Source organism: Stylophora pistillata, chromosome 3 (genome assembly GCF_964205215.1).
Source record: "Stylophora pistillata chromosome 3, jaStyPist1.2, whole genome shotgun sequence".
Classification (NCBI taxonomy): Eukaryota; Metazoa; Cnidaria; class Anthozoa; order Scleractinia; family Pocilloporidae; genus Stylophora; species Stylophora pistillata.
In genome coordinates this window covers 36,780,968-36,808,464 of record NC_142521.1, presented here as the reverse complement: position 1 = coordinate 36,808,464, position 27,497 = coordinate 36,780,968, and the positions used below count along the sequence as shown (strand labels likewise).

The window sequence follows — 27,497 nt, the reverse complement described above, 5'->3', positions numbered from 1 at the left end:
TAATAATAAGGAAACCACTTAATGGCAAGTAAATTCTAGAAAAGTGCCGAGATTTCTTTGTTAGCGGGGCACTCAAGCATGACGCACACCAATGCTTCAATAATACTGGCTGCATATTATCACATCTTCTCAAGAACTTTTAGATGAAAAAGATGTTAATGGAAACTACGTCTCAAATTGCACCTTCCCTCGACTCGCTTAATTAATTTATGCGCTGAGAAATACGGTGCGGCCGCTTTATTTTGTTAGGATGTAGCAATTTTGCTCTAATTTTGGATATCAGAATGGAAACAACAAGGCAAAGCGCTTGTCGGGGTGACCCATCTCAAACGGCTTTTTCTCGATTTCTTTTTCCATTTCCCCCCAAGTTTTACTAGTTTACAGTTCCTCACACGCCCACCCCCACCCCCCCCCCCAAAAAAAATTTCCCAACGAATTTCGCGCACGCCTCTCTTCTTTTTAAATTACTTCACGCTCTCATCTCTTTTTTCCCCATTACCCTCCTAAAATATGTTGTTGGTTTTTCTATGTTAGTGAAGGTTTACCAATATGTTTTGGTTCAACACACTTTAACGGTTTAGGGGTGTGAAGTTCATCTTTTCATACAAAACTATCGGATGCATGCATGCTAAATTTCTCGTTTCACCTAAACGGTTTGAACTTTGCAAAATGCATGATTAAATGGCCACATCTGGATTTTACTCAAGGACACAAATGCTCTTTGTTTGGTTCTTTCTACTTTCTTGGGTTGACACTTCCTGTTAACAAAAGCGAATGAATGCTGGTAAAGACTGTAGGAAACAATTCCATCAAATCCAAAGCAATTTACATTCTCGTCAAATATCCAAACACGAATAAAACCATTCAAACATGCCAAAAATTAAAATTGTGTCAAGAAGTTTAGTCAGAGAAAAATTCTCGCAACACATCTTTTTATTCTCTTTCGAGTAAAGCGTAGCTATGCTAATAAGTAGTTTCGAAATTGTAAGAGGTAAACTTGTTTCTGTCTTAATTCAATCCACCTCATTTTTTTTGTTACAAATTATCTTCAAAGAAGCAACACATGAGCCATAAAAGTACTAAACATGGACTGGTTACAGTTTCCATCCACAATAATGGCTCCTGATGGCACAAAATAGAAATAGAAAATTTCAAAACAGTGATTGTTCCTTATGAAATGATTCTTTCCCATGCAGACTTGTCTGACAAACTGCCTCTCAAACAACTTACTGGAAACTGTGCTGAAGGGCATCTAAATAAAAATTAGATACAATTGAGTAAAACAAGAAGAAGACACTTACATGGTAATCGGTGTACAATCTCGCGTCTCTTTCATTTACTGCTGTACACAACTCTTCAGCTTCTGTCTTTGTCATCTGAACACCTTTCAGGGAAAGATACTCCAGCTTAGGAATACTGCTGAGATTTTGGACCAGATCCCTGATCACACGGCCAAGTGGATTGGACCCTAGAGCAAGATACCCAAGCTCTGGTACATCCTTTAGAGCCTGGGCCAGTACTGATGCTTCATCTTCACCCATATTTGTATTCGACAGCCACAACTCAATCAGATTGGGTAAATTGTTCAGGTTCTTGGCCAGTTCAAGAATCCCGTGACCCAGTGCATTGTATCCTAAAGTCAGTGTTTGTAACTTGTTTGAGTACTTTAATGAGGCAGCCAGTGCCGCACATTCCTTTTCCCCCATTTGTACATTCCGTAGATTTAAGAAAGTCAACTGTGGCACGTGATGAAGATTCTCAGCCAAATGAGTCACACCACTGTGTAAAGGGTTGTCTGACAAGTTGAGCTTACGCAAATTTGGAGAATGGTACAGTGACTCAGCAATAAAAGCAGCACATTTTACTATTATATTGATTTCATTAACTTCTAAACTGAGGAGACTGTCGGTAAAATTAATTCCGTAAATCGCGTTCTCAATCCATTGACCTTCGAAGGCAGCTTTCCTCCTCTCTCTTATTCTAATTTTTCGACGAGCTGTTAATAAAGGCAACACGTTCTTCAACAGAACAACATCCTCAACTGTGTAAACACAAATGTCAACCCCTCTCACCAGTGACAAACAATGGTTCTCAGTCAAAGGCAGTGCAATGTTGTTCTTTTCATTACTTACCAAATTATCCACAGGTGGCTGAGAAGAGCAAATCGGCGCTGATATCAGTTCAGGAAGCAGTTCAGGAAGCAGTTCAGGAAGCAGTTCAGGAGGCAATTTAGAATGAAAAACCTCATCTGTTATGTCAATTAGACAGAGAAAGTTTCTCCCCTCGCAGTTTTTGAGGAAAAAGTTTTCATGGAGTAAATCGGCGTACTTTTCTACATATTTACTTTCTCCAGAGGAAGTTGAAACGATCACGTTCAAAAACATTATGGAGAGAAAGTTATCATTAGCGGCTAAAAATTTTTAAAAAATAAATAGTTTGGAAAACTTCTGCTGGATTTTAAGAAGTTTTCTGCGACAGAAGCAGAAGAGTGTCCCTTCCCAAGTATTACAACATGGTGAACACATGAAAGAAATGCAGAATGCACTGCTGGTCTGTCTGAGCCTGGACACCAAAACAATTAAACAATCGACACAGAATAGAATAAACGTGTGTTGTTCATCAGACAAATCATAGCGAGAAGGCGTCTTGGTGAACTTGAAATTTGTGAGACCTCCTTTCTCTCCGAGATACTTTAGATGATGAAAAACAATCCCGGCAGCTTCTGATGACAACTCAGAAACGAATTTTAGAACTTCAGCCATTTTCCTTAATTTTTCAAACGTATCCATTCCTGACAGGCAGGTTACAGTTCCATTCTTCTTAACCGTCAGTTCTTGAACGACGAACCAGGCGGCGAGAAACTCATGGACGGACTTATAAAGAATATAAACGATCTTCTCACGGTTCAAAGCGGAAAGTTTGGAAAGTTGGAAAAAACCGATATGTATTAGCTTCTCGAACAGATCACCATTTCTAAATTTGCTGAAGTTAAAATGAAGGCGATCTTCCAAAAGCGCGTTATATGCATGTTTTTACGGTGGCCCATAAGGGACATGCCACATTTTTTTACACAAACATTAACAACAAAAGCGGTATTTCTGTCATCTCTTCGAGGTCCTGCTCCCAGAGGTAGTTAAGTAACCCGGCCTTTAACATCCTCCTCGTTAGATAGAATCTTTCTTGCAAACTGTTCCTTTTATTCCCTGCTATCGAGCCCGTTGATTTCAAACTGAGCATGACTTGACACTCTAAGCTCATCTTCTTTCACTGGCCGCGTTGTGATCATTACACAACAGTCTCTTAGCTGACTGCCTCTGCAATCCTGGTTCTGAGGGACACATTCATACAAGTTAAACAAGTTATTGAATGACATCGACTGACATCGGATCATCAGCAGACAACAGTTCAGCGGTTTTCAACATGGTAGAGAGCTCTGGAATATCACAAACGTCTCGCAACTTGATTAACAGTACAAGAACAAACTTTCTGAGGATCTCCTCTTTGCCATCTGCCCAATCAACGACCAGTTTTTGAGTAAAAGTAGACTTTCCTATTCCAGGTCTTCCATACACTAGAATTCGTCTACGGATGGGATGATGTTCGTCACTTCCAAATACTTCACTGCAATCTTCCAGCGTTTCTTTCGTAATTCCATCATGTTTTCTGTGGTCTTGCAAAAGTGTTAACTGTATGTAAATGTCATAAATGTGTACCGTGTTTTCTCGGTCCCATGGTGTTATTTTCACCTGACACATGGTGTTGTAATACTCTCTCAGCTGATTCTGACACCATTTCAAAAAGTCCGCCGCAGAAACTGTTGGCAAAGAAAAAAAACTAAAAATAAAATGTGCCCATGTTTTTCTTCTTTCTTTGAAAACAACAACACCAAAAACCTCTTCCAAGAACTGTGAATTCTCACTGATTAATCAATGCAAGGTAGCTTCTTCGCAAGAAGTTATTTTATTTTTTTAGCAAAATTGTGTCCATACAACAAGAAATTAACTTTAATCTTAATGCGTTTGGCCGCTGAACGTTCCTCCTCTGTTGGGTCCATCTCGCTTTGAAGAAAATCTGACGACAAAAAGTTACTTTAGCAAGGGGTGATAGAAAAAAAGGATCCTATAAAATAATTTCTTCTTTAAGTCCTTACATGTGATTAAAAGAGAGTAATAGATTGCCAGTGAGTTTGATTCAACAATCTCTGATAGCCCATGAAGTGTGACTACCTCGTTCATGACCCAAAAAATTAAACTTAGGTCAAAATAAAACAAAGCAAAAAGTAGAAAATTAATTAATATTAAGCAAACTATATTGCAACTTCATAGCAGCTGTAACTAAAAGGGAACTCTAAGCAGCTTTCAAAGATTCAAGCCATATCAATAATTGTAACCTTATCATTAACTCTAAGTAGCTTTCTCCTAAAAGTGAAAATAAAATTATATTGTAACATTGTTCGAAAGACACAGCCAAAGTTGTTACATACATAAACAAAGACAAAAACACGAACCTCCGTAGTGAGGCCAGTCTCTAAACACAAGGGAGTTACTCAACATGTTGGATACTACAGAAGCCGCCATAACACAGGCAAAAGTCTTCCATGAATTGTTTGTAGATCCACGGCCACGAGCAAAATCACAGACTCCTTTTAAAACGAGCCACTCCATTTTCATATCATGGGCTGCTGCAAACAGACCTGGAGAAGAAAATGAAATTAGAGACTGAATAAATGCAATGAGTAAGTAATTATCATGTAACGAGGTCCTACTCAGGACGGGAGTGAGATATAAAAGCTGCTCTGTGTTTCACTAAAACACCCCGACTGTCTTTCCTGTGTCATCAATGGGAGATTATTAAGGATATAGAGTTTTACTGTTTGGTAGAAATACAAAAGTGGTAGCAGTTTTCCGGGAGGATATAATCAAAGGGCTGCATGCCTTTTTGGTACAACGTGGTAAATAAAAGGGAAGAGTTTGGATCTTCTTTGCACAAACAAATTATTAAGTGCATGTACTTCCCCTTCCCTCAGAGCCAGTGGCTAAATAGTCCACCAGTCACAGGAGTCTCCCGCAGTTCAGTGGTAAAAGCATAAAAAACAACATTAACTTGGCAGCACGAAAGCCAAATGGTTGCCCTTGCAGTTCATCAAAACAAATCCCACAAAAGTTGGGTTGTCGAGCCACCAGCCCTGCGAAAATCTCAAATTGACCGCCATTTCAACGCCGTTAGAATGTGCGTCCATCAAAACCTGTGCAGTCAAAAGTTCGTTACGACGGGGTCAGCCTGGACACTAGCAAAATTAGGCCCAACGGGTAGCCTCACGATATGAATGATTCAGTCAGAAATAAATACCAACCCACAAGTGGAGTGAATATTTTGCTAAACGACATTTTTCAACTATTTTAGTTTTTACACCGGAAATTCATTCTGAGTGACTGAGACATTTGATGATTTTTGCACAAAGGAGGAACCAGGGCAAAAGCCATTATATTCTTCATCATGATTCCCTTATGGCTGTTTGACTTAAACTTTTTCCTGTTTGGTAAAGAGATGAAAATACTGCGGTAAAAACAGGAGGAGGAAACAAAGAGACTCCGTGAACAGATAGAAGCTGGAGCAGCGGTTCAACGAAAACAGATGGAGAACATGGTAAAGGCGAGAATGGCTTAAGTTGAAAAACAAAGACAAAATTTCATGCGAGAGCACCAAACCCTCAACCAACGACTTGCACAAATGCAGAAATCAAAGAAGACCGTGGAGAGCTTGAGACAACAGCTGCTACTCAATCAGAGCCGACGACAGCAAATTCAAAAGCCGGGATTCTTTGACAGAGCGCTGCAAATGACACCAGTCTCGGGCGGGTTCTCTAGCACCCTATGTGGCGTCATGTAAGGCCTCTAAAGTTGTTCCTTATCAGGAACATTGGTTCGATTTTTAGTGGTTGCATAATATCCGTGTCTAGATTAATGTAATTTGCAAAGAATTAACCACCTTAATGTTATATAATCCGTTTAATGTCAATAGACATGTTCTTGATTCCGTAGATAACTGAAAACTGTGTCGTCCATAATACCAATTTGAAAAAAGACCTTTGTCGTTTCTTCTAATTATTAACTAGTACGCGCAAACAAAATTCCCTTCCGTAGAAATTTAGCCCGAAACCTAACAGGCTATTGCAGACTCTGTGTACAAGGGATGTAATAAATGTTTGGGATATTCTTTAGTGGCGCACGAGCGAAAAAAAAGGGGGACAAAGGTCGAGAGGTTTTATTTTATTTATTAGCTTCGCCGACCGGCAGGGACACCGCAACAGCCTGCGCCAATTACTGTGGGCCCTATAAACCAACCATCCCACCCCAGGGGAGGGCATCCATCACACAGTAATCTCGTGTGTGGAAATTAGCGTCTCCTACCCCCAATCCTGCAGGAGACCGGACCTTCATTTATTCGTCCCTATCCGAGAGACTGCTTATAGTCTCTTGACCGTCTCTCTCTAATTTGCCTTTTTTGTTTGTTTCCTCGCCTCAAAATTTGATAGAATTAAAATCACAGCACTAAAGAGGAAAAGATGCTAAGGTGACTCTTGATGCCTACTCATCGAAAAGTTCAGCGGAGGACAATTAAAGGGTGGATGGGCGGTTAGTGGAGTAAAATACCAAATGGTTATTTAAAGGCAAAATACAAAGCAAAAAACAAACAACAGCAAAACATCAAAAAGAACATTACAAAGGTCGGTCAGTTGGTCGAACGCAAAAGACGTATATATTCCACAGTTCAGACCGTCAGATTCTGCTGTAAATTAAAGGAAAATGATGGAAATATAAAACCAAGAAAATTAACCAGTCTTTCCTCACACCCTAAGGGTACCCATGTCGAGCAATAGTCTCTTGAATTCAAAATCTGGGCACAAATTTTCCTCAGCTCGCGATGCATTCAGCTGTATAATAATTTCAAGAAATAATTTTAATAAATGTGATTAAGGGTCCGAGCAATAAGGATAAAGGTCGTATCCATTGTCTTTGTCAAACACTCTCATATCAGCTGAACCTTCTTTGGCAATTAAGGCAATGTTTTTTAATAAATCAACAAAAGTAAGAGTACACTTGTGAAAACATTTATCAAAATAAGCCAAGCTAAATTGTTACTTGCTGAAACAAGCATTTAAGACTGTAACACTGTGTAACGACTTTCACTCTTCTGATCACGAACGATTTTGCAACAATTTTCAGTTTCAAGCATCGACAATGTAAGGAATAAAAAGAAGCCTACTTGACTGCACAACGCTGCCTGTGAACTGATCTAAGCTCAAAAAAATAAATTCTCCCGCTCTTTTCTCTTAAAGTCTGCTTTTCTTGCGAAATTAATTTTTGTCAGCTGGCGAAAAAGCTTGTGTCAGGGTATCCGTTATTACAGAAGATCGAAATATTGGAAGAATGAAAATGGAGTCTGAGAAGGAGAGGTAGCTCTCTCCAATGTTTCATCTCTCCCCATTTAGACCGTCTACAAAAAGGGAGAGTCTAGTACAGACTACTTCACGCGATTTTCTTTCTTGGATCAATGCTCCGTTTTTCAAACTAATGACATAAGAGATTCCTTTTTCGTTCTGATGGACCTAAAAAAACTCACAGTTAAGTTGAACAGTTAAAAAGCCAATCAGACAGAAGAGTGACCAAATTATATTATATTGATTTGCTTGTCCCTCAGATTAAATCTTTGTTAGCTCGCTGCCACGACACACGACGTAAGAACAGCCAAGTTATTCTAAATTCTTACTCTGCTCATTACACGCCAAATCAGTTGCCATGGAAACATTTTTTTCCAAGTGCTCACTCAACATGATTATCATCACCATCGTCGTCGTCATTATCTTCCTCCTCCTGTTCATCATCATCCTCATCATCGTCATCATAGTTCTTGTCATAGTGATCATCATCATCATCGTTATCCTCTTCCTTCTGCTCAACACTGTCAACGTCATCATTATCCTCATCATCATCATCTGGCTCTTTTCTGAAACTTATTCCTTCTTTTTTAAGCTCAGCTTTTGTACGAAGTCGGTTGATGCCACTCTCCCATCTAAACTCCTATCACCAGGAAAAAAGGCAACAATATCAACCACAACACCAATTATGTGTACCACTCAACTTGCATTTTCATGCAAGATAAATATTTAAAACATCTTGCTTTCCCCCGCGTATATCGAAATATCACCTTTCCATCGCTGTGGTAAAAAATACCTGTTTCATTAACTATGTGTAACACCCAACTTACATTTTCACACACAAGCTAATTATTTGACGCATTCAAATATATTTGTCCAAAAAGCGAGCAATGAAAGAGAAAATTCACTTTTGAATTCAAATAGCTACAAGCGACTAAAACTTTATTTCACAACAGGGGAAATGTTCTCAGATATAAATAACAAACAACAATGGTCCCTGGCAATTAAAATAAGGCAATACTTTACAGACAAACAGATGATTAAATTAAATACTATATTTTTAAAAGGAAAGAAAACTGTCTAATATCTTCTCAAATTTATATAAACCCGCCTACAAAGTATTGGCTATCATTCCTTACCCGAAGGGAAATAAAAAATTTAATAATTTGTTAACCTTTCACGGTTACACGCGACGGGTTTTACTCCACATCATTTCTCCACTAGCAAAACTATTTGTTTTGCACGAAATTATTTTAATCCCTGTCTAGTTACCTAACATCCCTAGGGGCACATATCTATAAAATAAAACACGCGCTTCGAAACTTCAGAGGGTACGCTATTTCGTTCATAGTCCCTAGGTACGAACAGAGCAAGAATCGTAACACGAATACAAGGTTTACTTCGGGAAAGGAATACAGAATTGTAAGTACAATTAAAAGATATTTGCTGTTTGAATTAGTTCAGGGACATTACGGCAGAGTGCCTACAAACGATTGTAATTTGTCTGTTTCAGTTTGACTCTATATGCTTCTAGAGAGAAGGAGTGTAGAAATAAATTCTACCTATTTCCCAAGCTGTTGAGGTCTATTAAGAGTTCAATACACTGTTACACGACTGAAAGTTAGACAACTCTAGATATTCCTTTTTGATGATCCGGGGTTCTCGTTGTCATGTTTTTCTCAGCTTTACTAGAAGCATAGAGTTTTCCTTTCCCTGAAACCGTACTATTCTGACAAAACTCCATGTTTGAAGCAAATGCGAGACACCTAGTATATGGTAATGAAGAAAAACAAAACAAATCAAAAACAACTTCAAGGTTCACACTTCTGCTCCGCTCAACTAACGCCTCCTAACCTATCATTTCATGCCACACAAGTTAATTGTCTGTTTTTTTTTGTTTTTTTTTATAAGAAGGATAATGCAGCATTTCCGTATTCCTGGAAGCAAACAAAAAACGCCCACACTCCACAGGAAAGACAAGACGAGCAGCGAATAAGGTAGGCAGATGTTTTATTCTAGTGATCGTAATAAGAGTTTCACATCAAAAAGTTGTTTACGTTCAGCGATGTCACAGAAACATGGGAAGTAGCGTAAAGTGTACACAGAATCAACTCCACGGTGTGTGGTAAATTGAAGTTTAAAACTTATTTTGTTAGGATTTACGGGAGACCAAGCAGAAACAAACATACGATAGCAAGTTTAACAACTTCATTATCAACAATGTTGTTCTTTAAGTTTTCTTCAAAAGTGAGCTTATACGACGCGAGAGAGACCGATAGGCCCCGATTTCTGACAGAGTTACACAACACGAGCAGAGTAGCCAAAAGAGAAAAGAATCCAACTGATAAATAAGAATAAGGAAACCATTGAAGAGCGAGTAAATTATAACACAGTGCCGAGTTTGACTAATGGTCGCGTGTCGCGCCTTTTAAAATGATTTGTTTTGCTTTTTAGTTGTTTATTACCGGGGTTCTCAAATAAAAATCCAAATTCATTATTTCCAATGTTTGTCTTTGATTTTTCAAAACAAGATAGTGTTATCATGGAGACCTAGGAGACCAGGAGGCTCTACGAGCAACTGACAGAAATACTCAACACGAGCAAATAATCCAAAGAAGAAAAGAATCCAACTGATAAATAAGTATAGGGAAACCATTTAAGTCCCAGTAAATTATAACACCGTACCAGTTTCGTTAAAGAAGACAATCATTACACCTTCAACTTTTGTTGAATTATTTCCTATCATCGGCACAAACCTTTAAGACGTGAAGATATGACAATAGAATCAACGCGACTTTCACTTAAAAAAACCAATTCGGATTTTAAAAAAGGAAAAAATCCCTTTTCTTTGCTCATTTATATTGTTTGGGGTTCACGCTCCCTGATAGCAAAAGCGAATAAATGCCCGCATAGAATGTAGGGAACAACTTCATCGAATTCAAAGCACGTATGGGTTGAACAATCCTTTCTCGTTAAATAATCAAACCCAAATAAAAGCATCCCACAATAATAACAGAAGCCGAACAATTTCAAAATTCAAAATTGATCCGAGGAGCTTGGTCAGACAAATATTCTCACAACTCGTCTATTTTTTCCTCTCTCAAGTAAGGCGTAACTACACAAGCAAAGCAAACGTCAATCGAATGAACTCCCAAAGTTTTTAATTACTGTGTAATCAGGAAATATCAAGTCATTTGGAAGTCCCTAAATTTAATCTTCGTAATTTTTTCCTTCAAATCATCTTTGAACAAGCTACGCATGAGCCATAAAAGTACTTAACGTGGGTTTGTTACGGTCTCCATCTACAACATCGGCTCCTAACGTCGCAAAATAGAAAAAGAAAATTCTGAAAACAGTGACTGTTCCTGAAGACTGTATTCTTTCTCACTAAAAATAATCTGATTAATTGAGTTCAAAGCAAGTTATTGGAAACATTATCAAGTGCTCTGCTGAAGAGCATCTAAACAAAAATTAGATGCATAACAACTGAGTGAAACAACAAAAAGGCACTTACATGGTAATCGGTCTTCACGTTTACTGCTGTACACAACTCTTCACATTCTGTCCTTGTCATCTGAACACCGTGAAGGAACAGGAACTCCAGCTCAGGAACACTGCTGAGATGTTGGACCAGATCCCTGACCCCGCGGCCAAGTGGATTGGAAGATAGATAAAGAATTTGTAGCACTGGTACATACTTTAGAGCATGGGCCAGTGCTGATGCTTCATCTTCACCCATCTTTGTAATCGCAAGGTCCAGGTACTTCAGATTGGGTACATTGTTCAGGCTCTTGGCCAGTTCAATAATCCCGTGACCCAGGGCATTGTTGGGTATATTCAGTTTTTCTAACTTGTTTAAGTACTTTAATGAGGCAGCCAGTGCTGATGCTTCATCTTCACCCATATTTGTATTCTTCAGGTCCAGCTTAGTCAGATTGGGTACATTGTTCAGGTTCTTGGCCAGTTCAATAATCCCGTGACCCAGGGCATTGTTGTGTATATTCAGTTCTTCTAACTTGTTTAAGTACTTTAATGAGGCAGCCAGTGCAGCACATTCCTTTTCTCCCATTTGTACATTCCACAACACTAATCTCGTCAACTGTGGCACGTGATGAAGATTCTCAGCCAAATGAGTCACACCGCTGTGTAAAGGGTTGAAGGACAGGTCGAGCTCACGCAAATTTGGAGAATGCTGCAGTGAGTCAGAGATAAAAGCAGCACACTTTTCTGCTATATTGATGTCTAAAAGTTTTAAACTGTGGAGATTGTCAGTAAAATTAATTCCGTTAATGCTCTCAATCAATTGATCTTTAAAGGCTTCGTCCTCCTCCTCCTCCTTATTGTAATTCTAATTTTTCGAGGAGCTGATACTAAAGGCAACACATTCTTCAACAGAACAGCTTCCTTAACTGTTTTAACAGCAATGATAATCACTCTCACCAGTGACAAACAGTGGTTCTCAGTCAAAGGTACATCAATGTTGTTGTTTTCGTTATTTACTAAATTATTCAGAGGTGGCTGAGAAGAGCAAACCGGCGCTGATATCAGTTCAGAAAGCAATTCAGAGTGAAAATCCTCATCTGTTATGTAAATTAGATAGACAAAGTTTCTCCCTCCGGATTTTTTGAGGAAAAAGTTCCCAACGAATAAATCCGCGTACTTTTGTACATCTTTACTTTCTCCAGAAGACGTTAAAACGACCGCGTTCAAGTCTAACATTACTGATAGAACATCATCGCGAAAATGTTCAATCGGCAGCTTCTCGAAAAAAAATAAATTGTTTGGGAAACTGCTGACAGATTTGAAGAAGTGTTCTACAGCAGCAGTAGACGTGTGTTTTTGCTCAAGTTTCACAACATGGTTAACACATAAGAGAAATGCATAATACACGGCTGTTCTGTCTGAGGCTGGACACAAAAACAAACAATCGACACAGAGTACAATAAACTGTCGTTGTTCGTCAGACAAATCATCTTCAGAAGGTGTCTTGGTGAGCTGGTAATTTGTGAGACCTTCTTTCTCTCCAACGTCATGTAGATGATCAAAAAGAATCCCGGCAGCTTTTAATGACAACTCACATGCGAATTTTAGCACTTCAGCCATCTTCCTTGATTTCTCAAACGTATCCATTCCTGACAGGCAGGTGACAGTTCCATTCCTCTTCACGGTCAGTTCTTCGACAACGAACCTGGCGGCGAGAAACTCCTGGACAGACTTATGAAGAAAATAAACGATCTCCTCACGGTTCAAAGCGGAACGTTTGGAAACTTGGAAAAAACCCACATGTATTAGCTTCTGGAAGAGATCACCATGCGCACATTTGCTGAAGTCAAAATGAAGACGGTCCTCCAAAAGAGCATCATATGCAAGTTTTCCTATTTTGTAAAGTTCTTCTTGATATTCATCTATGCTTTTACCTGTTGCGACGTTGTCTGCATCTTTTGTAGCCATGTGATCCAAGAGAGTCTGAATAAATTGTACGTAAATGTGTGCACGAGACGTGGGTAACTGATGCTTTTTCTCTTTCCAGAGAAGACACAACATCAACAACAAAAGCGGTATTTCTGCCATCTCTTCGAGGTCCTGCTTCTTCAGGTAGTCAAGTAACCCTTCAACGTCCTCCTCATCAGCAAGAATCTTTCTTGCAAACTGTTTCTTTTGTTCCTTGCTATCGAGCCCGTTGATTTCAAACTGAGCATGACTTGGCACTCTAAGCTCATCCTCTTTCACTGGTCGCGTTGTGATCATTACACAACAGTCTCTCAGCTGACCGCCTCTCCAAATCTGGTGAACTGGGGATGACTTTCCACCGCTGTACTCGTCATATCCGTCCAAAATAAGCAGCACTTTCTCCTGGTTCTGACGAACATATTCATACAAGTTATTGACTGCCTTCGGGTCATCAGCAGACAACAGTTCAGCGGTTTTCAACATAGTACAGAGGTCCGGAATATCACAAACGTCTCGCAACTTGATTAAAAGTAAAAGAGAAAACTTTCTGAGGAACTCCTTTTTGCCATCTACCCAATCTACAGCTAATTTTTGACTGAAAGTAGACTTTCCTATTCCAGATCTTCCATACACTAGAATTCGTCTACGGATGGGATGATGTTCGTCACCTTCAAATACTTCACTGATGTCTCCCACCCTTTTTTTCGTTGCCCCGTCAGGTTTTCTGTGATCTTGTAATAACGTCAACTGTATGTATATGTCATTAATGTGTACCGTGTTGTCTGGGTCCCATGGTGTCATTTTCACTTGACACATGGTGCTGTAAAACTTTCGCAGCTGGTTCTGGCACCATTCCAAACATTGCATCGCAGAGGAATCTGTAGACAAAAAAAACAGCTTCCTAAATTTTTGGTAACTCTCAAATTGAAGAGAACATGATCATTTCTAGACTAGAGTTTTTCATCAGTTTAGAGGCTGCATTTTTATCAACTCTAATTTGTAACTTCAGTAAAACTTACTCTTCAAATCCAGGAGTAAATAGAATGAATCATATTGTCGTTACTCATATAATTCTATATTTCCCTTTATCTGGGCATTACGGTCCCCCCTTTACCTGAGCATTATCCCCCCTTCCCCCGCCCCCTCGCTGTAGAGGTTATAGAAATGCAAAACTGGGAGGAATTTAACACGTGTGTGATTCTCCTTACCTCTGCCCGAGAAATTCAACATTTTCAAATGCTGAATTTTAACTGCAGTCTGTTAAAACTTATAAAACTGCAGCCTATGCTATAATTGGGCTAAAAGACTCTTCATTCAAATATATACCTGCTATTTTGTCAGATGAGGCCTGTGACTGATGGGAAGACTGGGCACTAGAAGAGGATGGCTGTACCGGAACGTCTTTGCTCGGTGCTGAAAGTTGTGTGTCAGTTGAATTATCTTCAAGAACAGAAAACCAAACAGACAGCAGTTAGACAGCCTCGTGAGGTTAGGAAAAGAACATAGCACTACATTTAGTTCAAACCACCATCATTCTAAAACTGTGTCCTAACCTTGCTTGCTAGGCTATTTGCTCAAACAAATGTGGGTGGAAGATTTCTACAAATGCAAATCTACGTAAGTGAGGAATTGGTGCCATGCGTTTAATCCCTTCTACCTCTGCCTAGAAATTCAACATTTTCCGTACATTAAGGAGAAGCACCATGCTGTAATTGGGCCAAAATTACTACTCTTGGAAGTCTTAACGGACATACTGTGAATTTTTAGACAATGACAGTGGCTCAAGTGATGTAAGTAATACAGCACTTTACTGTCTTTATGTCATCAATGATAATTTGGTTTCATCAACTCAGTTGATAACATAAAATAGCCACCGTAAAGAGTTTCTAAAACTCACCTTTTGAGAGTTCGCCCTTAGTGTGACCGCACAGAGAAATGTATATGGTGTGTGGTTTATATCATGGGGGTGCAGCAGGGGAGCTTACAACGCAGGAGATTCTACATGTAAATGTCTACATGATTCTACAGTTGAATTATGGGGGTCAGAGGTCTTCTTTCCCGGGGGACAAAATTTTTCAAAAAGTTTAAAAGCATTCAATCATCAATCTTGAGCAGATTCAAAACCCGCACAGATAATAACCTGCATGGATATTAACCCACACGGATAATAACCCACACGGATAATAACCTGCACGGATAATAACTCACACGGATAATTTAGAGCTCCTGTATATTGAGTTGAGGCAAACGCCATTATTTAATTTGTCAGCTTCTGCTAACTCAGCGTGGAACATCTATTAACAAAGCAAGTGAAAATTGCTGACAAACATGTAAAATTTCTGATTCAAGAACTGTTCTCATTGATCAGCACATGATGATAAATCATTAATCATGTTTTTAATTCAGTTTAGGTAGAGGCTTTGGTGATTCAGTTCTGGCAAATTCATTTAAAACAAAACTAAACAGCACACAAGACCAGCTAGTAACGGCAGGCAAACAAACTGTAATCATGAAATAAAGTCTTCCACTGAGCAGAAGAGAACCCTATGACGAGTTTCATTTTAATAAGAATGGCAAAAACATTTTCTCGATGCACCCTTTTTACTTATAAAAACACACCATTCAAATGTCAGCGGATCTAGTAAAAGGGAAATCATTTTGTTTTTTTTAAATATATACCTGCTGTCTTAGTGGACGAGGCATTTTGGAAGGACTGGGCATTAGAACAGGATGTCTCAACAGGAACTCTTTTACTCAATGTTAAATCTTGTCCATCAGTTGAAATATCTTCAAGAAAAAATAAAACAAACAAACAAACAAACAGACAGACAGCAGTTAAAGTTGCCTCATGACCACAACATGCCTCTACATTTAGTTTTAAAACCATCTCCTTTTATGAACATTGTATCCTAAACTTGCTTACAAAGTTTTTTCCCAAATCATTGTGAGTGAAGAATTCAAATTAATGAAAATCGACGTGAGGAATTTAAGACCTCGGTACCTCGGCCCAAAGACTCAACATATGACTACACGTCTGAGGAGCGTAACTTTCTGGAAATAAGCTCATAAACCAGGACAGTGGCTCAAGTGGTTTAATTACAAGGCCTTCCTGTCTATCAATTAGCAATAAGCCCACAGGAAGCACTTCCTGATTGTTTTTGCACCCTGTGTTGCCAGCCCGATCACTTTCTTTATTCTTGGGGTACAGCGGATTATATGAGGGCATCTCATAGGAAAAATACATGCTTCTATCAAGAATCATTTACCTTTACAGCTAATTACCAGAGCTTATTAGCCAATAATTTTGAAATATATACTGTAATGTTTCATTGCCGTTTTCTCACTAATTTCTATTTCACTCAATTTTCAATTTCAGGTCTAATTTATTGCACATGCGTTTTTCAAAATGGAGAGAATTCAACAACAAATGAATATCAAATCTACCATTTTTTTTATTTATAAAGGTGATAAGACTGAGTGGAGTCCAATTCGGTCTGCAGTCATAGCAGTTATGTAACAATATCAGACGACCACTGAAGCAGAAGTTGGATTTGTTTATCACGAGTTTGATAACAGACAGAATTAGACGACACAAAGTCAGTCCTGTTACCAATTAATAAAACTATGGCAAAATTCGAGAAAGAAACTGGACATCGGTTTTAAGTTTTCATAAAAAAAATAATAACTTGAGTTAATTCCGCGAAATGCCGTGACAAAAGCGCGGGTACATGAAGGGCTCTGTTCACTTACACAGGCACGACGTGTTAACTGTCCCCTCAACTGTCCAATTACACTGCCCAATTACACAGTCCAATTACAAGTATGCTCGGTACACTGTCCTATCAGTGCTCAAATCGGGAAGGTGATGACCAACCACATTTAGAGAATTTTGTTATAGTTTTGATTATATTTGTAATAGAAAGGTCAATTAACATTAATATTACTGAGCCTTAGAACGGAAAAACACATTGTTGGGTGTGATATCATCGATAATCTATACCCTCCCATCTGTGGATGAAAACAGAAATGCATGATTGGGGGCAAGGCATTTTAAAGCAGAAATATCAAGCAATCCCAATAGAACTATGTTCCTTCGAGGCAAAGTAGCGCATGTAGACATTTTCGTTCCAATTCTGCTCCAAAAATCGTACTTCATGATTAGCATATAATCAAAAGAAGTCATCAAGCATATTTCTAATTCAGTTTAGTGGAATTTTTTGGTAATGCAGTACCAGTACATTCAGATAAAACAAATTTAAACAGCAAAAAAGACCTAGTGACAGTATATGCAAACATACTATAAACCTAAAAAAAATATTACAGCAGATCTGTTTACCTTTGTAATGTGGCCAATCTTCAAAAATACTGCAGTCGTTTGCAATGCTGATAACAACCGAAGCTGCCATTACACTTGCAAATGTTTTCCAGTTTTCTTCTGCTTCAGTTCCATCTGGATAACCTGAAATACCCTTGATGACAACCCACTCCATTTTAAGATCATATGCTGCACTGTAAACTCCTGAAAAATTAAATAACAAGCTAACTTCTATGCAAAAAACAACAAAATAATATTATCCAACATACATGTAAACTTGCATAGAGTAAGGATACGTGCAGAAAAAAATACAACAATTCTAAAATGTTTCCTGATTTTTCAGCAAAAGCTTGGGCAGATCACATACCAATTTTTCGCTTGACAATCCCTTTCCCCCTTCCCTTCCACACCATTAACTTTAACCTTGCCACATCGTCACCTTTGTTATCATAGATTTGTAAGAAACTAGCGAGAAATTGCTGTAATTACATGTAAACATGTATGTAGTCAAGCATAAAAAACAAAGGGGAAGAGTTACGTCTCTATTTTACATAAGCTGTGGAATAGCCCCCTCTGGCACACACTTTTCTCTTGCTCTGGTCTCAGATCGTTAAGCCAAAAAAGAAACTTTATTCTTACTCCCCCTACAGGTGTACACGTACATGCATACTACTCAGTTCATCAGCAGCCATCTGTAATCCTGGGTAGAGACACACTGTGAGAGTAAAGTGTCCCACCCACGTTTACAGGTGTACAACACAATGACTTAAGCTGGAACTTGCCTCCAGACCTTTTAATCTAAGATCCAGTATACTAAGAATCAAACCAGAGTATCTCTAATCACCAACAAGAAAAATCCCCCACCATAAAAACTGTTATGATAAAATTAGTGTCAATTCTGTCTCTCAGGATATAAATCTATCTGCGTCTCTTGCAAAGGATTTTTCTGTTACCCTAAGGAATACATATGTCTTACCCTCTCCTTCAGTTTCAATTGCAATTGCTCCAGGAAACGACTTCCCAAGCTCATGCGATCGCCACTCTGCTTGTACAAGCTCAGGGCCACTCAAAACCTCACCACAGTGGACTTCAACTTTCCTTTCTTTTGGATTTTCTAGGGGTGCATTCCAACCATAACCTGCATATTTGATGAGTTCAGCAATGTCTCTACTGACAGGAGTTGTGACCCCACAAAATTCCGTGCGATCCTTTGTAGCCTTCTGATAGGAATATGTTGTGAGCTTTTCTGAAAGAACCACATCCCCCAGCTTTGTTGTTTCCTGATTCATACCACTACAGTGGCCCACAGAAAACACAGCTTTTGGTCTCAGCTGAGTGACAGCATTTTTTACAACAGTCAAAGAACCACCAGGAGCTTTAGAACCCTCTGAGCATCTCATCAAAGCAACTTTCAGTTTAACGTCTTGATCTTTACCAATGCTGCCAAAGTATACATGACCAAGCCCTTTATAATAGCTTGTGAATGGATCAACAATGTAATAGTAGCAACTTAAGAACTCACAGTCCTTCACTGTTAACAACAGAATGTCAATTGGGAGTTGAACATTCTTCCAACGTTTATAATTCTGGGTTAGTTCATTTATCTCTGGAAGATCAATATTGATCTTTGGTGGGTCACCATTAGTGTTCTTTGAACTACTCTCTTCAGTTCTCTCAGTTTCTGACATAATTGCCAATCAGATTCTGAAAAAAGAAAAATTGAATTATGCAAAATATCAACTGGCAAGGTAATTTACCATATTTAAGCCTGATAACATGAGATGGGAAGAAACTGAGAACCAGCACCAAATTTCTAGTGGTTCAAAATGCTCTTTAAGTTCCCTTTTATACAGAAAAATGTGTGGAGAATTGAAGCTCCTAAAAATCAAGAGAGAGCTGCTGTTAAACTCAGTATTCAATGAAAATGGATTGTCTATAGAAGCAGTTCTATCAGAATGCAGTGAGCTGTATTCACTGGACTTGAGTGTATAGTTTACAAATTGAGTGGAGGAAGGGCGCAACTCAAGAACCGGATGCACTGAGTACTGCATGATGATTTAAAGAAGACAGTTGCCAAAATGGAAAAGAAAGATCACACAACCAAAATTGACAAGCCAACTGACTGGGTGAGTGATGCAGTGCAATGAAAGTAAGAAATTGTCATGGCAAGATATGTGTGTGGCTTGCTAGACCCTGATGGGAACTGAACAAATGACTTGTGTCAAAGTACAAAAACTAATCTCACATTGAGACATGGTGAGCATACAAGCATTTACAGTTAATGACATTAGAGATGGGTACCTGCAAGTGAAACTTGATGAAGACCTAAGTAATCTATACAATGTTACACATTTCATTTTGCAGATATAATTAGTGGCTCAAATTGCCTTCTGAAATATCCAGTGCACCAGAACTCAATTAAAGGTATTTTGATGGAAACATCAAAAGAACTGGAGGGAATGACTCCAAAGCTGACAGCTTGTAAAAAAAGCATTAATGAATAGGGTTTTGTAAAATAATGACAGAAAAAAATTGCAATACTGTATATGAATACCCTGAAAACTGCAGACAAATTTTGACCTCTGAGGGTATAGTCCCTTTACTGGCTACCAGATCTGGCTAAAGTCAAGGCTATAACCCAGTTGCCATTAGGCCACATAGCAAAACTTGACCCAGGTAGTTTCTTCTCATGTCACAATCTCCAAGGAAACTAATGAAAACAAAGAATTCAACCCACTGATCTCACTTTTTAAAGTCCAAGAAGAAACCTTTCACAAAAGGAGAAAGATCATTTCTGAGCCACCACTGTCCCACTATGCATATGAAGAAGAAAAGTGACTCTCAGCTGAGTGCAGTTTTACTTCAAGCTGCTAAACCTGTAGCTTGACAGAGTTAGACAATGACTCAGACAGAGAGGAGATACTCACAGATAGAGAATGACTGCCTTGTATTAGTGTTTGGCTGCATAAGCTTCAACCTCTACCTGAGTATCTCTTGCGTGGATAAGGAAAGATCACTGCCATTACAGATAACAAGCATAGTTTAGAGATAATTGCACCCAAAAGCATTATTCATGCACCCACTCCTGAAGTATATCATTTTAGTGGATCACATTTACAGGAATGGGACTCAAATGTTGATCAGTGATCCCCTGTCACGATATCAAACCAAAAATAGGGAGAAGTATGATTATGAAGTCTTCCTGTTCGAAGAAAGAAGAAATGCTCATGGGACAGACTGTTGTTAGAGATTCAAATAGTTTTCATTATCATTAGCCAGAGCAAATGCTTAGGATGCTGATCACATGAACTTGTCAGTTAATAATAATAATAATAATAATAATAATAATAATAATAATAATAATACAGTTCTTAAAAATACATTTTACATAAGTCTCAATGCTTTTACATAAGATTTAAGTAATTACAAAAACAAAACAAAAATTAACTTTAAACTAAAAGCGATATTAAAAAGGTGAGTCTTGAGCCTGGTTTTAAAGGAATCTAAGGTTTCAGAATATCTTATAAAATCATGAAGTTTGTTCCAAAGCATGGAGGATGCACATGCAAAGGATCTGTTGCCATGGGTAGAGGTTCCAGATCTTGGGACAGACAGATTGATGGACCTTGAGGAATGGAGGGAGCGGACAGGTGTATAGTGAGTTAACAGATTTGCCAAGTAATCAGGAGCCAGACCATAAAGGGCCTTATAGGTATGGAGAAGCAGATTGAAAATAACACCATGTTCTATAGGGAGCCAGTGCAGATTGATGTGAACTGGAGAAATATCTTCAGATTGTTTTGCTCACGTAGTAAGTAAGGCGGCAGATTTTTGTAGTCTTTGAAGTTTCTGTATTTCAGAAGAACTAAAGCAAGCTGTAAAACAGGCCATTGCAGTAATCCAGTTTAGATGAAATAAAGGCATGAACAACCCTTTCGGTGTCTTTCTGAGACAAAAATTTCCTGATTTTATTAAGTTCCTGTAAAGATATTGAGCCAGAGCTGCATATAATTATTGTTGATGTGGGTGCAAAGAGTAAGGGAAGAGCCAAGAGTGATACTGAGGTCTCTTGCTTCGTTTACTGGTTCGATAGTAGCAGTGCTGACTCTGAGGTGACGTGAAATACTGTCACTGGGCATGAAGCGAGAGTAGAAGTGAATGACTTCAGTCTTGGTTGGGTTGCATTTAAGACTGTTCTGCATGCTCCAACTTAGAACATCATCAATGCAAAGTTCAAGCTGTTCTAAGGCAACACAACGATTGCTCCGCTTTATTGTGATGTAGAGCTGAGAGTCATCAGCGTACATCATCGCAGTTCTGTGAACCAATGCATGGGCCAAGGCTAAGAGACATTACATTCTAAAGTAATGCTCATAATTTTTAGCCTAACACAGAGATAAACTATCTAGCTGTCAAAGATGAATTAGCATGTAGCATACAAGGGAGTTAAACCAGAGTTCTTATATCTTGACGGTTCTGTGCTCACAGATGCACTAAAGATTCCCTCTACTAGTTTGGAAAAAGAGGGATAAATTTGACAAGAAAGTGTTACTGTATCTTGACCATTGATTCACCATTACATGAAATACCTCATTAGCATCTGTACTAGAAGCAAATCAAAACCAAACCAACCTTGATAAACCATGCAAAGTCAACCTACCACAAAGAAGATGGCAAATAGTTAGTATCTGTTCAAAGGAAAGAAAGATTTCATTGGATTATTGTAGACAATCTGACCAAGTATTACAGTAACCATTAATTTTGGAAAAAAGTGAGCTGCTGAGACACCAGTCCAGCACATGAGGAAGATATTTGCTGGGCATGGAATTCCAAAGAAATGATTTCAGACAATGGACCCCAATACACCCTTAAAGAATTTAAACCATTCAAAGCTAACTAGAACTTCCATGATCATAATAAATCCTCCTGCAAACCTGCACCACTCTAGAGGTAATGGTACTACAGAGGCTGTGATAAAGTAAGCAAAAGAGATTGTATTGATGAGCCAGCACCCAAGGATGGATATATTGGAACACAAGAATACTCAGCCTATTGGGTCAGCTTCATCAAATGAAAAGCCAAAACCCAAAACAACAATTACACTTCCCCTTGCTGAGCCTGTGCTGTTACTAATAAAAACGAAAAATTAGTTTTGATCTCAAGCATTGTTAGAGCTTCAATAAAGAAGATGCAGTGCATGGGCCAAATGATATCATGCATAATAGGGAGGATCAAAGCTGCTGCTGTCTCTCTTTTACAAGATTACAGTAATAAACCTCAACCTACTTCAAGTCAGGTGAAAGAAAGCCATGTGCATGATCAAAAGAGAAAGTAACAAGTCATATAAAATTAAGGCAGATGGGGATGAGTGCTGAAGAAATCAGGAGGACATTTGCAAAACAACAAAACTGCAAATGATTTGGGAGTGAATTTAGAGTCCATGTTGAAGCTGATTCCCATGAAACCAGCAAAGCAGTTGAATAGCAGCTAGCTGAAGCCCACCAGTAATAAAGCAGAGCCTTAGCTAGTGAAGAATGTGACAAAGACAACAGAACAGGAACAAAATCTGACACAAAGAAAGTGATGGGCAATAACTTCTACAAAGTTGGCAACAAAAATGCCTGCCAACTCCTAGATACATCACTTTGTGGTGTCTAAATAGAACTTTCAATATCATTTTTTTTAGTAATCAGTTTTGGATTTGTGTTCAAATGTAAATAATTGTCTTTGCACCAAGTTGTGTCATTGTTTACCTTATTATACATGTACTAGTCATTTGAATACTTATTTCTAGAACTGTAGCATGTAACCATATGGAATGTTCTACACTCATCCGTTACCTGTCAGACAGGTGTGCATGTATATTATTCCTATATATACTGCCTAAGAGAAGCTCAAATCAAGTAGTTGTGTTATCACTTGATAAGGTGCCAATAAAGCTGTGTTTTGGGCTGTGAGCAATGTACTATCACATGTTAATGATTACATGTTAAAACATTTTGGGAATGAGTTACAGGCAGAGTTGATTGGGTCGACTCTTTCATTACATGTACAAGTCATGCAGATTGCTGTCGATAGATTAACACTCACCTTTCAAGTTGCTTCTCTGGTGAGATGATAGCAGCAGTTGTAATTAACTACCAGGTACTTGTTTTTTCTTAATTGAATCGATAAAACGATCCACCAGATGAACCACTACCCACTAGATTGTGTGGCTGATTGTGTTCACACCAATCTACTGGGTGGTGATTAATCTGGTGGACAGCAATGAAATTCAACCAGCTGTGGGAAAAGTAACTGTTTTGTCTGTACACCTAGGTGTCATAAAGCCTGTAGCTGTTGGATTATGGTACTCAAATGGAACTCAGAATATTCTGGAACTTAGCTGTAAGGAGGCAAAACACATACATGTATGGATCAACATATCAATCTGATGTGACTAAAGTACACATAACTACATGCACACAATTGAAAAAAAATGGTTTTAAGCCCTTCATCTGACAGGAGTGTTAAGTGTACTTGAATTTTAGAAGCAAAATCAAAAATAGGCTTTATGTCACAAACTAGAAATAGTGAGCAAGACAAGAACTCCACAACCAATAGAAAACATAGCTTTAAAAAATTAACATGTTGATGAGGATGTTCAAAACTTACTTAGTATTCACAGCAATGTCTATACAGGATTGTCTCACAGTCTGGGTGTTTTTCAATGGATCTCTGTTTATAAAAGTTAATTACAACAAAAATGATTGCCATTAGATGTGTATACATCAAATCCACTCACCTATGTACACTGTATAACTATGAAATATAAATAAAAGAAATAATTCTATAAAGATAAAATGGACAAATACAGTATAAAGGAACAGGTTCAAGTATGCAACCAACAAAGTCACAGTGTGACTAATAATTTTTAATGTTTACAATAACAAATATTTAATTAACTATCTAACTGTTAATGACTAGGTTTTGACTAAATAATGATTAGTTCACAAAGCTTTAGATTAATTACAAGAAGTAAAATATTTTTCAACAATCACATGTTTACATACATAATTACTAAAATATATAATAAACAACAAATTGTGGGAGATCCATTTTAAAAACAGAATTCCCCCACACCATTTTGTTGGCTGGTATAACATCATGCTGGTTTACAGCAAAGTGTCAGGGTCTTAAAAACTTTTTTGCATTGCAAGTAAAGAGAACACTTTTTTAATCACTGAGATTTACAGGCAACCAAATTATTGCTTCATATGGCAACTCAATCCCAACTGTTCAATTGACACTTGGCACCCAAGTAAAAATGAATTCTACTCCAATGATGAAATAAAAAACAGAACTAGTTGAGCATTTCAAAGTAACTCAGATTAACCCATTAAGGTCCAAAGCCCTCAGCCCAGACCACCCCTGAAAATCCAGACAAAATGGCTGTCCAATTAAAAAAAACCACATGGTCCAAACAAATTTACCATTTTATGTCTTGGTTTTACTCTTCAGCAGTGAAACTTTAAAACATGATTGCCAATACAATAAAGAATTACTTAAACTGCTTAAATACTGAAGATGTATGTTATGCTTTTTTAAAAAAAATTTTAAAGTATGGACATCAAGTAAACAAAGTGACCATCGCTGTACTACCTACTATGTACAAGGAAATGAAAACATCTTAAAACCACAGTAAGTCTCAATTGCTGCTCTTAACTCAGCAGAAATGCAAACAAAAAGAATTAGTCAAAAACATTTTGCATTAAAACAGGCCATCTCACGGGTAAGAGTGAAATTCGTAAGTTTTCTTGCACAGATCAAATTTGAATTTACCGCCAGTGCTGACATCAGTGAACGTCACGAGGTAAAAAAAACTAGAAGTTACGAGTTAAGCTTACACAGACCTGGCAGTAAATCGTCTATGGAAGTATTGAAGAATGAAATAACTATCGATTGAATAGAACCCTTTCAGTTAGAGACTACGAACAAAGCTTAGATTATACCAAACAAAGAAAGTTGTTTTTATCTTTGACCAGTTCACGACTTGCAAAGTGAAGGTGAAATGAAATTGGGCTTTACGGCCTAATACAGCGCTCCAAAGAACGAAAAAAAAACAAGGTACAATTTAAGATCAAAGGTTAAGTGTTTTTTAAGAGTTAATTTCCTTCGTGCTATTTTGAAAAGCAGGAGAGTTCGCCACGCATTTGCTGACATAATGCAACGCCGCATTGCTCACAAGCATATGTTTCGAAGGCGCGTCTATCACTTTGCTTTCTCCCATCGTCGATGAAAAGATTAAGGAAATCTTTCGATGTTGCACCCTCGCCCAGATCTTTCGTTGGGCCATGAGGAAATTATGGTAAACTCTTCGATGTCAATTTCACTCAATGTGTTTGACCATTGAACCCCAAAGGCATATCTTCGTTGTCGCTATCTACTTCATCGTCTTCTTCTTCTTTGCTAGCAAAAATATGGACATCGGAGTTTGTTCCCCCTTAGCGCTTGCCGAAATCAAAGATCTACCCGATTTCTCCATCAACATCACGCAGATTTTTCTTGTAGCCTTCTCTGCCGTTCCTGTCGATTTTCAGCCACTTCGAGAGAGAAAAACCAGGAAAGATTTCTTCTTCTTCATCGGAAGAACGCGAAGTATCGTCAAATCCGCGAGAAGCCACGCTAAAATACTGAATGCTATTTTCAAAAATTCGCTAAAAATCACACACGAATCGCTGAATGAAAAACATAACATCAAATGAAAGGTTAATTTATGCAGGTCACGTTCAGTTATATTTCAATACCCTGGGGACTACGGTTTCTTAGCTACAGCCAATAAAAACGAGTCATATCTGACAGGGCGCATGAGGGCGCACTGGATTTTCAGAGGGGTTTTATTTCCGGGCGCATGAGGGCGCACTGGACGTTAATGGGTTAATAACAAGAACCTTATAGGGATTGGAAAAGACACTGTTCTTTACTATAGTCTCAAGTCCACAAGTAAAATTTAGATCTATCCCAGGGGTAAGTTAAAATAGAACAATTAAAACAAACATCTCACAGCAGTTAGAGGGTGACAGAAATTAAATAATTCAATAAAAAATTAATGCTCTCTTCCATTTGATTTAGAGTAAAGTGAACAGGATAAATTCTAACAAATATTGGGCATAGCAAAGCTGTTTGTAGTGAAGCCATTGCTCAGCTCAGAGTTAAAGAGTAAACTGGAACTACAATATGTAGAAGACTCAATGACCATTTTAAGATTCAACCGAGTGCTCTACAGTGTCAGAGCAACTATATTTAAAAAAGCACCTACAGCAGTAAAAGGTAAAAATTAGAATATAGCACTTTTAATTAATTGCCAACAATATCAAAATTAACTTGAAGAAAAAGACGATTTATTCGTAAACCGCTGGGATATAGGAAGCTGGGCAAAGTCATGATCGCAAATGCATGTCACTTTAAAAAATCCTCTTAACGCATTCACGATATTCCAGAATTATCTTGGCTTTAGCCCTTCAGTTCACTGGAATAAAGTCAAATTCTCCAGGCCGAGATGTTTTTCAATGTGGTAATTTAAGTTTTAATATTTGCAAACTGTTGTTGATAACCATATCCAATACATTTAAATTGATGTCTTGAATGCACGCAGTTATACCGATGAAATCGAAAGTCATCTATATTTCAAGAAACAGTCTCAAGTAAATGAAATAAAACAAATAGACAACCAAACACTGAGATACCGGGAAAACTCATCCTCGGTGTAAAAACCTGTGAAGCTCACGAGTGACGTAAAACAAAGACAACAAAACATTATAAACAATAGCGTAGAGCAAAACAATACCTCATGAAACAAAGAAAACCTCGTTACGTTTTTACACCGAGGATGACCCGGGAAAACAAAGAATTCATAGGTGCAGTTCCCTTTAGGCAACTTTCACATTCATGACAAAGCAATGCAAAGGTTGCTAATCTAAAATGAGCATATTTATTATATAACTGTTGTAAATGCCAATCTCCAAAACGCACCTAAGCAGCCATAAAACTGTGCCATATAATTTACTCGAGCATACATTGAAGACTTGAATAATCGAATAACTTAATTCACGAAGATCTGGTTTGACTGTGTAAAAAGAGGAACGTAAACAAACGAAGCGAAACGAAAATACAACAGTGACAACATACTTACAATATTAGTGGACTCGAAGGAAAACGTAAAGAAACACTCGTGAGAAAAATAATCGAACATCTAATCCGAATTTTGACCTCTCCAAGTCTCTCCAAGTACGAGTACATGGCCCATCCCATAAT

At 38.1% G+C, this 27,497-nt stretch overlaps 1 protein-coding gene and 1 pseudogene across 2 annotated transcripts in view; both read right to left on the bottom strand.

The window, feature by feature from the left end:
* LOC148735905 (uncharacterized) overlaps nt 1–2,534 on the bottom strand; it is a 4,026-nt gene extending 1,492 nt beyond the window's left edge. The window contains exon 1 of the mRNA XM_088753257.1: nt 1,302–2,534. Coding sequence (XP_088609383.1) covers nt 1,302–2,384 — 1,083 coding nt within the window. The 5' untranslated portion in view covers nt 2,385–2,534. The remainder of the gene's footprint in view (nt 1–1,301) is intronic.
* Nucleotides 2,535–7,034: 4,500 nt separating this feature from the next.
* Nucleotides 7,035–27,462, bottom strand: LOC148735904 (NLR family CARD domain-containing protein 4-like; annotated as a pseudogene). Its single transcript, XR_015998690.1, has 9 exons — nt 27,376–27,462; nt 23,859–23,921; nt 23,295–23,589; nt 18,181–18,908; nt 17,226–17,408; nt 15,569–15,676; nt 14,216–14,329; nt 10,953–13,767; nt 7,035–8,081 (listed from the first exon to the last, which is right to left on the bottom strand). The product of XR_015998690.1 is annotated as an NLR family CARD domain-containing protein 4-like (transcript).
* Between the last annotated feature and the right edge of the window lie 35 nt (nt 27,463–27,497).